General features: G+C 43.8%; 1 protein-coding gene across 1 annotated transcript in view; it reads right to left on the bottom strand.

Moving 5' to 3' along the window:
• Positions 1–5341: 5341 nt before the first annotated feature.
• CACTIN (cactin, spliceosome C complex subunit) overlaps positions 5342–14610 on the bottom strand; it is an 83496-nt gene continuing 74227 nt past the window's right edge. The window contains exon 10 of the mRNA XM_069964541.1: positions 5342–5903. Coding sequence (XP_069820642.1) covers positions 5413–5903 — 491 coding nt within the window. The 3' untranslated portion in view covers positions 5342–5412. The remainder of the gene's footprint in view (positions 5904–14610) is intronic.

The following is a 14610-nucleotide window of genomic DNA, read 5'->3' as shown; positions in this document are numbered from 1 at the left end:
TCTGGGGTGGACGGCGTCATCGGATAGCTAGATCTGTTCTATGTGCCGGAAAATCGAGCGGAGGACTGGCAATGCCTAATATGTCCCTCTATTATTTAGCAGTCCACCTGCGTGGGATTGCTTCGTGGACCTCGCTATCGGCTTATAACAAGTGGACCGAAATCGAGAAGTTGTGGATGGCACCGATCCACCCCAGTGAACTTATATGGTCCCCCCACTACTCGGGCACCACGGACTGGCTACTAGGGCCTATGAAACACACACGGGAGATTTGGCTGAGGGGTAACCGCGGTCACCCTCTTAGGGCTCAGCCTTCTATGCTTACCCCATTTCTATATACGTACCTGCTGCAAAATAGCTATGATCGTGCCACTATCCTCCCGTGGCAGACGGCCCGCTTGTTTCACTTTGCAGACATTGTTTGCCCTATTAAGAGACAGGTTCTACCATTTTGTGCCTTGAGGGAGAGATTCGAGTTACCCTTGAGTGCTGCTCTATACCAGGAACAGGTGTCCTACCTCGCCTCGGAAATGACGAATAATAGGCCATTTCCGAAACCCACGGGGTTCGAGCTCCTCTGTAAGGGTACTTTATCCACGAAAGAGCTTATATCGGAAATATATACTATCCTCAATAACCCCCCAGGTGACTCCCCAGTCTCCCACACATACATGGCCAAAATGGAACGGTTCCTTCGTAAACCTATTCCGCCGGCACTGTGGCAAGTAATCTGGTCCCAGGCGGCCAAGTCCTCTTCGTGTATTGCATATAAGGAAAACCAATATAAAATACTTCTGCACTGGTACCATACCCCTGACCTCCTTCACCGTCTATTCCCCGCTACTCCCTCTACTTGTTGGCGCTGTGGCATAGCTGAGGGCTCCCTTCCGCACATTTTTTGGAACTGCACAGGGCTACGGCCGTACTGGCTGGGAATCCAGGGCCTGCTGTTAGCCATCTTCCAAATGACTATTCCCTTAGACCCCCTCATATATGTCCTAAATGTGCTGCCTAAGAATATGCGGAAACCAGCGGTCCGTCTCCTTCTATACATACTCACAGCAGCAAAATGTCTGATTGCGAAATATTGGAAACAGGTGCGGATGCCCTCGGCAGTAGATCTCATTAACAGGGTGCAGGAGATTAGGAGGCATGAGTACATGTCGGCCTCCAACGAAGACAGGGTAGAGGCCTTCAACAAAGTGTGGGCACTATGGGACATATACTATGAGCTGTTTCGTTCCTCCACAAATCTATCTGAACCCCCCAGATCCCTCCCTCCCTGATGTTCCTGTCCTGTGTCTATTTAATGTTGTCCTTTTTTGTTTAGTGTTAAGTTGATGGGAGAAATATCCCGCTTATGGAAGTTCCATGATTCAAGCCAGGTTGTTATACCCCATTAAGTTTTGTTTCAAGACGGTCAAAACAATTTTGCATCGGTTATTCAGAAGTTTTGTTATTCGGTTAGTGTATCAACCTTACAATGTAATAGGTGCTTGATGACTGTTGTTGAGTTTCGTGGGATTCTATCTATGTCATAGACATGTTATACCTCTTACAATCTCATATATTTGGGTTCTGCTGGCTTAAATGGCTCTGCTGTATTCCATTCCACTCTGTGTTTTATTGTTTCTAAAAAAAATCCTATAAATCAACAATTTATAAAAAAAAACAAAAAAACGCTAATAACTTTTAGAAAAAAACACGACACTAGGAGACAAATTAAAATCTAGTAAATTCCTGGCTCCAAAACGGAACGATGGGTTACTAAATACCCCAGTTGGAAACAAAAAGTGTCATCACTGTGCACATTGTAAACATAATGCGGCTCTTAACTCTGTAAATATGGGAGGTGTTAACTGGAACATAAGACAGTTTATCACATGTAGATCCACGTTTACTGTTTATATGATTTTCTGTAGCTGTCAACAATTTTATATCGGTAAGACGGTCAGACAATTGCAGGTAAGGTTAAGCGAACATTGTACGTCAGTCCGAACAGGTAAAGGGGCAGCGAGATTCATTGAACACATGAGATCTGCCCACAATAGTGATGTCAGGGATTTGAAGTTCATCAGACTGGAAAGGGTGTTCCCAGATAGCCGCGGCATTGATTTGCATAAATTTCTGTTAAAAAGAAAAGCGTTTCTTATTTCTTTGTTTAATGCCACGGGCCCGCTCGGTCTTAATGACCGGAATGAATTTCATGCCTTCCTTTAATGTTTTTAGTATATGTGTGTGATGTTTTTAATTATATTGCACCTGTGCAATCATGCAGACCATGATTAAGCGCAGTAGCGCAAAACGCGTAGGTCCTGCTATGCCCACCATCGAATTTTAATATGCACGAATAAAAGTAAAATTTTATATTTCTACGTCCAGGAGTGCCGACTTCCACACCCTTTCCTCCCAGCTAAATATTGCACCTGTGTCTGTCTTCACTAGTATCTATTTAATGATCAGCAGACGTCATGACGTATTGTTTAGCCGTGACGAAGTGCGCTTGCGCACAAAACGGTCCGTTGCTGATATGCACCTATTGTTCGTCCTCCCTCACCTGCGTGTATCCTTGGTTTGAATCCCTGTATTTATGGCTACAATAAAGCAAGAAGATTAGCATCTGGTGAGTGCTGCGGTTTTCTTTATCTTCCACTGTTGTTGGATTTACAGTTTCTCTGTGCGGTTTCCAAATGAGCACCACCTTTATTGCTGCAATCACTTTCCAACTTCCGCTGAGTCCGGTTGCAAGACAGCTACATATTGCTGTGATTTAGGTAGTGCCGACCTAATCTATGTTTTTCTCTTCTTTCGGAATGGATAGGGAAATGTTATTAAGCATCTGTCAGATCGATAGATGCCATTACTGCACCTTCTGGGATGAAAGGAGTGGTCAACCCCAATTCCATTTTGAATCTTCCGTATTCCACAAATCTGTTGATCGGTTTAACGTTGATGATCAACATGAAAGTCCCGTTTGGTTTCCTCACCAGAAACAGGCTTGAGTAATGTCTCTTCCCTAGTTTCATGACTGGGACAGGAGATACTACTTCTGCAGAAATTAATTTGGACACCGTTGATTAGCTCTGTCTGGAGGAACTGAGAAGACTGCCAGGAGATAAGGAATCTTCGTTGAGGAGACTATTTTGTATCCCTGAGAGATGATGTTTAGGATCCAAGAGTTCTGTGTAAAACCTTCTCAGGCCTTGGCGAATAAGACCAGCTAGCATTTTATTTTTTCACTCTTAGGTGGATAACTCCTTTAACTGCCCAGCTGTGTGTTTCAGCTGAAAGACCGAGCCATGACCCATCTTTAAAGGGGTACTCCAGTGGGGAGGAGGTGGCCGAGGGAAAAGACGTCCACTCACCTCCCCAGTTCCAGCGGCGGGTCCCGTGACGTCTCAGGTCCGCTCAGCCACTCAGTGAAGGAGGCGGGACCTGAGCGGACTTAAAATGGATCCCGCCTCCTTTACTGAGTCGCTGAGCAGACGTGAGACGTCACGTCTCGAGCCCGCGTCAGACACCCGGAAGCGGCCGGGAACCGGGCACCGGAGCGTCGCGATGCGGGACCCGCGGCTGGAACCGGGGAGGTGAGTGGACATCTTTTTCCTGGTCCCAGTAAAAAAGTGCCCCCCCCCCACTGGAGTACCCCTTTAATGCTCTTACTCAAGAAAGGTTTCTGCCAAAATGTTGCGATACATGGCCACATCCATCCCTTAAATACAGTGCAGTCATGCATTGCTCTTTGCAGAAAAGCATCCCATAGTATGATGTTTCCACCCTCATGCTTCATGGTTGGGACTGTGTTCTTAGGCTTTTACTCATACTTTCTCCAAATATAGCAATTGGAGTTGATACGAAAAAGTTCTATTTTTGTCTCATCTGACCACATGACCTTCGATCCCAATGCCTGCTCTGGATCATGCAGATTGTCATTGGCAAACTTCACAAGAGCCTGGACATGTGCAAGAGGAGGCAATGTTAGCATAACAAGAACGTAATGACTAGTTGTGAAACCACTTGACCGCCATGAGTGATGTGTAAGCCACAGCAGGGAGTGAACTATACAGGACCGCTGGCCTTCAACAGAGGGATGGATTTGCTGTGGCAGGCGACTCCCAGGTCACTACCCCTGGCTTAGCTTGCTAGCGGTGGCAGGCAAAGTGAAGCTGAAGACAACATAGGGTGGTCAGCTGACAGGAACAGAGCAGATAGCATGGGCAGAACTCACAGCTAGGAACCATGGGCAAGAGTCATGGAGAACAGAGCTGGGACCACAATATTTAGGGGTAGCAAAATGCAGGGGCTCCAACAAGGGGGTCAGGGCAGTTGAAGCTATTTATAGGGAAAGTGCTTGTGCAAACCACCATTAGGGGCACACTGCCCCTTTAAATCTGCAAGAGCCAACATGCACACACCCTAGGAAGCGGGGACCAGAGCAAGATGGAGAAAGAGCAGGGAGAGGTAAGGTGCCCAAAGGAGCCAAAGGGGAGGTTGAGACTGCCCATGGGCTCCAGCGTCTTTCATGACAGAGGACTGGGTGTGGAGATGGCCCAGAGCACGGAACGCCACCACAGCTGTGACAAAGTAACTTATTTCTTAACTGTACTGGCAGAAGTCTGGGATTTCTCAATATTTGCTACCATGGGGTAGGACTACCAGTCCCTGGGTACTTTTATCCAGAAAAAGTCACCCAAAGCAACAGTCAAAAGAATTGACATGTCTATGATTTGTTAAGGGAGCTTATTTAAGGTGGAACAGACAGCCTGAAACTTGGCCACCAGGAAGATTAACCTTTGCGGCTGGCCGAGGTTTAGGCTACCTGTTCCACTTTAAACAAGCTCCCTTAACAAATGCCCCCTCAGCTCAGGGAATCTCCCAGCTGTCAGGCGGGTCACAGGTTGGTGAGGCGCAGGAACAGGCTCTGACTGATATGCATAGGAACAGCGCCATGGAGGGAGACGGTGAACCGGCGGTGCGGGCAAGTTTGCAGGCAGGCGGGCATCAGTCAAAGCCTGTTCCCAAGCCTCATACACACGACGCGGCACTACTCCCCAGTCTCCCACCAACACACACTTGATGGTGAGGCACCGAAAAAGCCACAGGGAGGCTGCACTCACGCCCGCATGGGGGGGGAGGGGGTCACTGTAGCACTGCACCTCCGTAACTTGCTTCTCGGCTGCCTGGGGCAGGTTGCGCTGTGACTCTCCTGCTGGCTCGTAAGTTGTTCCCGGCAGAGCGCACAGTCCTAAAGAGGACACCAAAACCACCTTAGCCAGGACCCAAAATTATTACTATATAATTATTTTTTTATATTTATATTGAAACAGAACCAATTTTAATCTTCTTTCAACAAAACAAAAAGTTATTTATAAAAGGTCAACATTTACAAATGGGAAAATACATTTTGATGTCCTATCTTCGGTAGCGATATCTCTTAAAGTGGAACCACAACTGGAAGATACCATTGGAGAACTGGCAACGAAAACCATGTCTGTGAGAGTATTCCCATTCCCGATTCACAATTTTAAAGGCAATGTCTTCATAAGGTGGCCCTGCATGAAATCTAAGAATTGCAAAATCCTTATTGTCTTGGCAAGCCTCGAGAAAGTACTCAGGTGTTGATCGTTTGTCAATAAGATCTGGATAGAAAATATTGAACTTATAGCCCTGCACAATTTTTGGAGGAGGATTGTCGAAATCATAGTGAGTCTGGTTATATTTATTCCACTCAAATCCAGTATGGACACGATTAAAGAAACGAGGTTTTCGAGGCCTATATTTGTCAGCCCAGAGATAAGCTTTGCTGGTGACTGGAATTTCCACACTAAACTGAGCTTCATCCCCATCCATGCCTTCTTTTGCCTTCCGAATGAAGATGTCTTCAGGGCTCTCACTGGCATCTCCTAGAAACAGAAATGTGAATGAAATGAGTTAATGAGAATAGGAATCAAAAGAGTTAAAAAGAATCCCAGCAAAAGTTATTATTTAAGTATTGTATTGCTCCCTCCCAAAGTTATACAAATCACCAATATACACTTATTACGGGAAATGCTTTTTAAAGTGCTTTTTCCCTCCACTTACTACATCAAGGCTTCACTTCCTGGATAAAATGGTGATGTCAAGACCAGACTCCCAGAGCTGTGCGGGCTGTGGCTGCGGGAGAGGAGGATGGCAGGGAGACATTGAGGGACACTGAGCATCCCTCTGTCATCATCCTCAGCCCGTACAGCTCTGGGGGTTGGGTCATGACATCACCATGTTATCCAGGAAGTGAAGCCTTGATGCAGTAGTAAGTGCAGGGAAAAAGCACTTTATAAGCATCTCCCGTAGTAAGTGTATATTGATAATTTGTAATAATACAATACTTTAATAAAAGTTTTCACTGGACGACTTCTTTAAGTAAAAAGAACTAAATTACTGATTGTTACCAACATGTACTATAACCAGTTGTAAATCTGTATTATACTTATATATACCTATATAGAAAGCTTCTCTCATCCTCAACTTAATATAAAGCATTAATGTACACTGTTCAAAGTTAATAAAAAAACAATTACTTGGATGGGAAAATAACAAAAAAATTAGGCCATAAAGTAGTACAGCAGTAACCAGTCCTCAATGTGCTGTTTTCTTGTGTGTATTTTTCTTCAGTGTGCTATGGCTGCAGCAGGCTGTGTGTGTGTTAACCCTTTAAGGACGGGGCCCATTTTCGTTTTTACGTTTTCGTTTTTTCCTCCTTGTGTTTAAAAGGTCATAGCACTTGCATTTTTCCACCTAGAAACCCACATAAGCCCTTATTTTTTGCGTCACTAATTGTACTTTGCAATTACAGGCTGAATTTTTGCATAAAGTACACTGCGAAACCAGAAAAAAAAATTCAAAGTGTGGTGAAATTGAAAAAAAAAAAAACGCATTTCTTTTATTTGGGGGAAATGTGTTTTTACGCCATTCGCCCTGGGGTAAAACTGACTTGTTATGCATGTTCCTCAAGTTGTTACGATTAAAACGATATATAACATGTATAACTTATATTGTATCTGATGGCCTGTAAAAAATTCAAACCGTTGTTAACCAATATACGTTCCTTAAAATCGCTCCATTCCCAGGCTTATAGCGCTGTTATCCTTTGGTCTATGGGGCTGTATGAGGTGTCATTTTTTGCGCCATGAAGTGTTCTTTCTATCGGTACCTTGATTGCCCATATACGTCTTTTTGATCGCTTTAAAAATTTTTCTGGATTTGATGCGACCAAAAATGCACAATTTTGCACTTTGGGATTTTTTTGCGCTGACGCCGTTTACCGTACGAGATCAGGAATGTGATTAATTAATAGTTCGGGCGATTACGCACGTGGCAATACCAAACATGTTTTTTTATTTATTTATTTGTTTACTTTTATTTAAAACCTGGGAAAAGGGGGGTGATTCAGACTTTTATTAGGGGAGGGGGCTTTTTACTATTAACAATACTTTATTTATTTTTTTTACACATATACTAGAAGCCCCCCTGGGGGACTTCTAGTATATACACTTGGATCTCTCATTGAGATCTCTGCAGCATAGATATGCTGCAGAGATCCGTGAGATCGGCACTCGTTTGCTTTCGGCTGCTGCAGCCGAAGACGAACGAGTGCCGAGCCGAGGACGGCGCCATCTTGGACGCGTCCCCGGCATGCATCAGTAACGGAGATCGCTCCTCCGGGACAAGGTCCCGGAGGAGCGATCTCCCCCCACTAGACCCCAGGGAAACGTTGCCTCCGGTAATCGGAGGCAGCTGTCAACTTTGACAGCTGCCTCCGATTAGCTAATTAGCGGGCACGGCGATCAGACCGTGCCCGCTAATAGCAGCGGTCCCGGGCTACTCGCGGCACCCGGGATCGCTGCACTTCAAAGCGGGGCCGCCGCTCGGCCCCGCTTTGAAGTGCAAGTGAGGACATATGACGTACCGGAACGTCATATGTCCTTAAGAGGTTAAAGAGAGAGACAAATAGGAAACACAGAGAGACCCAGCAAAGGCCATCTGAGACAGGGATACCCATGAAGTGAGCCAGGCGCAGGTGTAGAAATGCATAGGAATGAGCGCTTGTCGCCAATCACCAACACACTATCCAATCTTGGACCAAAAATAAGAAATTTGTGGTGGCAGATGGAGGCTGTGCAAATGCTGCACCTGACACTTGTGAGGTGGTTGTGTGGTCTGGTGGCTAGTGTCACCAGCAGGGGTGGTTTGGAGACTGACAGATATGGTCCAAAGAGATGGCGCTGCATTGCATGATGCAGTTTCCCCACCGGTGCCATGATAGCTGTATACAACCATTCAGGAAAAAAGTTCAAAAAATGAGAAGTGCAGCACATAGAGAGGTGAGAGATGGCTTAAAATACTCAGAGGGACTTGGTGAGTATGACTGATAAGGTTGGCTAATACAGGGCCCGAAACGCGCTTTGAACAGTTTTTAATTTTTGGTCCAAGATAGCATAGTGTGTTGGTGGCCAGCTCTCACTCCTATGCATTGCTACACATGATGTCTTTTTTTTTTTTTTTTATTTTGTCTTTCTTTTCCCGTGTATATTCTTTCCTTTTAATCAGTCTTTATTAAATTTTTCCCATAATAAAAAACAAGTTTTACAAACAAAGCAGGGACCGGCACAACCCGAATCCCTGCCAATATATATAATACATTTTCGCACAAGGATAGATCCTAACCCGTATAACGATTTCACCATACACATATACAGAATAGAACATCCTTATCAGACCTTAATACTCATTATCGTTTACCATAAAATCCATACCCCAGTACTACAAAGAGTCCGGATATGGTATACAGACAAAAAGCAAATTAATTATTATATAACGATCCCTTCCCCAACCACCCCCCACACCCACCTCCCACCCCTACCCAACTGAGGACCCTGAGAGGAAAGAGAAGTGAGCAGGAAAGGAGAAAAAAAAAAAAAAAAAAAAAATGAAGAGTTTTATATTATGTTTGCAATGATGACTTCGACCGCATTTACCATATGCTCCATATTTTACCAAATCGTTTTTTTCCCTTATCATTACTTGCAGAGTAAATCTTTTCATAACACCTGATCTTATTTACCAAATGTAACCACTCGAGCATGGGGGGCTCTTCTGTATCCACCCAATGCCTCATAAGGATTACCCGCGCAATAAGTAGCAATTTAGCTATTAATATTTGATGTTCCGATATTTGCACTGTACAGCCTAATATTATGCATAAGGGATTATATGGGATCTTTACTTTTGTTCGCTCTTCTATTTTGATCACTACCTTTTGCCAATATTCCTGTATCACCTTACACTCCCATAGTAGGTGCAAATTGGAAGCATCATGCCAGCCACATTTACTACATATTGCATCTGTACGTTTATTAATTAATTTAAGAAACTGTGGAGAATAGTGCAGTCTCCTAAGTATCTTCCATTGGATAAGTTTATGATTCTTATTAATAGTGATTGTACTTGCCATTTTGAAAATGTTACCCCATTCATCCTGTGTGATAGCACCTATCTCACGCTCCCATTTTTGCTTACAAACCATGTGTGCATTCTCAGTACAAATTTTAATAATCGACTTATACAGTCTTCCCAACTCTCCTTTTCTATTCCCTTTAAGTGTCAAGATATGTGCAAAGATCTCATGTGGTTGTGTCTTGAATATCCCCTGATCTTGAGTGAACTTCACTGCATGTGCTAACTGTCTATAATATATTACACCTCGCTGATCTAGCTGATATTTTTGTGCTAATAAATCAAAACTCAGTAGCTTCCCTCCTTCAAAAACTTGATCCAATACCGTGATTCCTCTAAGAACCCAAAAACTGGTTTCTATCTTGCCTAACTCGCCTAATTTAGGATTCCCCCACAGCGGTGTAAATTGCGTACTACCCATTATGTGACACAATCTCTTAGTACTATTCCAAACTTTACTCCATAAGTGCAAATATGTGAAATCTTTATTACTATTCGCACCAACCTCTAAAATATTGAGGAGGTGCTTGCCACATCTTATATTTAAACCTAAAATGAACTTCCCTAAAAGTGTATCCCTATTCCTCTGAATATTTTGTAAATGCAGTGCAAAAAAATATAACTTAAAATCCGGCAATGAGAGCCCTCCCTCTTTTTCCCCTACTGTAAGATGTTTATATTTGATCCGCACACGCTTTCTTCCCCAGATGAGACGATTCAGTTGTGCTTCTATATATGTGAACCATTTATTAGGGACCCAGACAGGGGCAGAGCGCAATACGTATACTATCTGAGGTTGTATTATCAACTTAATAAGTGCTATACGATCCACTTGGGAAAGGGGTAATCTCAGCCAAATATCTATTTTCTTATCCAATTTTTTGATTAGAGGTTTAACATTTAGCTCAATGTATCTTCTTGGGTCGGATGAGATATTAATCCCCAAATATTTAATGCTATCATCTTTATTTAGCTTCATGAGACCAAAATCTGGGTGGATTTCTTCTTGACCGATCGGGAGACACGCAGACTTGCTCCAATTTACCCGAAGCCCTGAGATTTCTCCAAATCGCTCAAGACAGTCCATTACTCTGGGTATTGCCCTTTTTGGGTTCTGCACCATAACAAGCATGTCGTCAGCATAAAGAATTATTTTACCCAAGTCCGACTTCAGGCCAAAGCCTTTTATAGATAAATCTTGTCTGATAGCTGTAGCTAAGGGCTCTATATATAGAGCGTAAATAGTCGGGGATAGAGGGCACCCCTGCCTGGTACCTCTAGTGAGGGTAAACCATTCGGACATGCCCCCATTTATACATAGTCTCGCCCTAGGTGAATCGTACATCATCCTAATCCAGGCTATTATGTTCTGTCCGAGGCCGAAGGCCCCGAGAGTCTTCCACAGATATCCCCACTCTACCCTGTCAAAGGCCTTAGTGGCATCAAGCGACAGGATAGAGTGGGGATTATCTCCAACAACCTGAACATCCGCGAAGACTCACTCAATATTCGTGAAGGTGGATCTCTGTGAGATAAATCCATTTTGATCTTCATTAACTAATGATCCAACAACCTCTTTTAACCTGAGTGTTATGATTTTAGAGAATAACTTAATATCCGAATTTAACAATGAGATAGGACGATATGAATCAAGTTCAGTATTATCTTTATCTTTTTTGGGGAAGATAACTATTGTGGCCTCCGTCATAGACTGTGGCAGATTGCCAGATAAACAGGATTCATAAAGCACTTCGAGCAGGATTGGCAGCAAGACCCCTCCATATTTTTTATAAAATTCCGTTGGAATCCCGTCTGGTCCAGAAGCAGAACCATTGGGCATAGAATTTAAAGCTTTTTGTAACTCACTTAGGGAAATCTCTCTGTCTAAACTCGCTCTTTGTTCTACTGTAACAGTTGGTAATTTCACTCCACTAAAGAACTGGTTAAGCCGATCCTCAGGCGCATCCCCCTCCGAGGAATATAGATTCCTATAGAATTCCCTAAACACCCTCCTTATATCATGCTCCTCTCTAATAATCTCCCCTGAGTCCCCCTTAATGGCCTCTATTCTTTTCCTAGGATCTTGAGCTTTGACGATATCAGCGAGGGTCTTACTAGGCTTACCTGCCACTATAAACCTTTTCTGCTCGCGAAAGAAATTTTTTTGTTCCGCCTTCTCAAGGAGGAACAAGGCATGAGAATCCTGTGCCTCCCTGAGGAGCCGCAAATTATCGTCAGAGGGATCGCGGTGAAACTCCTCCAGGAGGGCAGTTGCTCGGTCCTCCAGTTCTTTTTCCCTACCTCTAAATTTCCGCTTGCAAGCCAAGATTTCCCCTAATATAGTCCCCTAATATAGGCTTTTAACGTATCCCAAACAATTTGGGGTGTAGCAGAGCCCTTATTGATCTGCCAAAAAGAGTTTATCTCGTCGCCAATCCTGCTCTCAGCGTCAATAATTGTCAACCAATGAGGATTGACACGAAATATTCTTTCCCCAGAAGTATCACTTTTGTCCCATCTTAATAATACCACTACTGGTGTATGGTCGGATATAGTTTTCCCCATATACGACATACACTTGACCTTAGCTAGAGCTACTTCATTACAGAGCATTAGATCTATTCGTGAAGCTGTGTTGTGTGAAGCACTGAAGCAAGAATAGGCCCTCTTTTCCCCATATAGGGATCTCCAAGTATCCACCCAGCCAACCTCACAAGCAAACTTAGCAAGCGGGGTGAGCCGGGGGGTAGTCGGAGAACCCCTATTTCTCCTATCCAGTTCCGGATCCATAACCATATTCATATCCCCACTAATATACAGTAGCGCATTTGGCTTGTCCTGCAAATATTGAACCAACTTGATCAGGACCTCATAAGAGAATGGGGGAGGGATGTAAACAAATGCCATCACCACTTCACTGCCTTCCAGATTCCCATGTATAAATATAAATCTGCCCTTATCATCTACTTTCCTCCCCTTTTCCGTAAACTTAATTTGTCTGTGAATAAGTATCGAAACCCCGGCTGAATAATTCGTGCCATAAGAGTGAATTATATCGGATGCCCATTGTCTATGCACTTTATGACTGGTCTCAAGTGTGAAGTGGGTTTCCAGAAGACAGATTATGGCTGGCAAATAGTGGCTTATGCAATCAAAGACTGCCAGGAGCTTGGTGCGCTCCCCCAAACCCCTAATATTCCATGTAAGAATCCTTGTAGCCATCAACAATTATCAAGCAAAAAAAAAACAAAAAAAAAAACAAAAAGGACAAGTTCCCATTCCTCTCCTCCACTCCCCCCCCAGAGCCCTCCCCACCCTTATCCACCCATCCCCTCGCCCCCTTCCCCACCAATGACCAGCCAAATTGACCAGTCCCTAAACCTTCACAAAATTCCCCGGGACCCCCTCCCCACCTCCACTGCCCATATACAATCACAACAATCCCAAATACATGGCCTAAAGAGTACATAAGTTATTTGTGGCACTGCAATTTCCGCTTTAGATTCCTTCCCTATCTAACCAGTCGGAGGCCTCCTGAGCTGTTTGAAAGAAATGAACTTTCCCATTATAAGTAAGTCTTAACCTTGAGGGAAACAACAGGGAAAATTGGATTTTAGCATTGTGTAACCGTCGTTTTACTTCCCTAAAGGTTTCTCTTTTCTTTTGTGTTGCTTTTGAGAAATCCGGGTATGCTGCTATCTTCTGACCATTAAACAGTATCTCCCTCATTTCCCTCATCTTCCTTAGTATAATATCCCGATCTCTGGACAATAAGATCTTAATTAAGAGGGTACGCGGTGGGGCCCCTGGAGGAGGTACTTTTCCAGGAACTCTATGAGCTCTTTCTACATTAAAGTGGGTCGAGAGGTTATCAGCCCCTACTGTCTCTTTTATCCACCCAAAAATAAAATGTTCCGGCTGAGACCCCTCTGTACCCTCTGGAAACCCCAGCATGCGGATGTTGGACCTCCTGGATCTATCTTCTAAATCTGTGATTTTTTCCTGGAGTATTGAGTTGTCCTTGGATAGAGTATTTAGTTTACTTAATACCTCCTTCATTTGATTTTCTAATCCCGGTACAGCTCTCTCCATTCCCAATACTCGATCTCTTATTTTATTTAGGTCATCCCGAATAAGGGAGGACTCTACTGCAAGGCCCCCAATCTGCTCCTTTACATCCACTAGCCCTGTGTTGCATTTCTGCACCTCAGAGAGTATTTGTTCTAACATCGGAGAGTGCTCCCCCTCAGCCCCACCCCCCTCTTCTTCTAACACATCACATCTAGATTTTTGACCATTATGGCCTTTCTGGGCCCTGGTTTTGTTAGACAGGGTGGGAGATTTTAGATATTTTTCCATCTTAGAGCTAGCATCAGAGGAGGGATTACCTCTTGATTTCCTATTATTGCTTTTAACTGGCATTCCAGGTTACCCAATCCAGCGTCACCTGTGGCCAAACGTACAAAAGCAATAAAGACCTCCCTTCACGTAATTCACAGAAATATCAAACACATACAAAGTATAGGGGGGGTTTGGCTGTGAGGAGACACAAATATTTTAGCATATAACACGTTCCCTTCCTTTTCTCAGATGGGATTGTATTTTTCCCCAGACAGTCTCCAGGCTTGAGCATCACCTGTGGCCAGACATACATAAACAATATAGCCCTCCCTTCCCGTAAATAAGAATGTCACGCACATACAAAGTACAGAGGGGGTTTAGCTATGAGGGGACACCAATATTTTAGCATATATCAAGCCTCCCTTCCCTTTCTTAAATGGCATTATATTTCCCAGGCAGTCTACCGGCTCGAAAATATTGCTGCATTTCACCTACAATTCGTACATAATTTCATGCATATACGTGGTATAGAGGGACTCAGCTGGCAGAGGCAGATTCAAGCTAGTCCATAACATAACAAGGCCGCTGTTTATGAGGGTAACATATCCGGGAAATGCAGGAAGACTCCAAAATTTTAGCACACCGCGGGCCTCCTTTTCCTTTCTTTAGTAGCAAAATTTTCAAGCAGGTTCCAGTTGGAATTTCCTGCAGCCCCTGGTTCTTTAGTGCAAATGGGCAGCCTTTACATGCATCCTCTAAAACAGTCCTCCCACAGAC

Source organism: Dendropsophus ebraccatus, chromosome 3 (assembly GCF_027789765.1).
Source record: "Dendropsophus ebraccatus isolate aDenEbr1 chromosome 3, aDenEbr1.pat, whole genome shotgun sequence".
Taxonomy (NCBI): Eukaryota; Metazoa; Chordata; class Amphibia; order Anura; family Hylidae; genus Dendropsophus; species Dendropsophus ebraccatus.
This window is presented reverse-complemented; position numbering and strand designations above follow the sequence as displayed.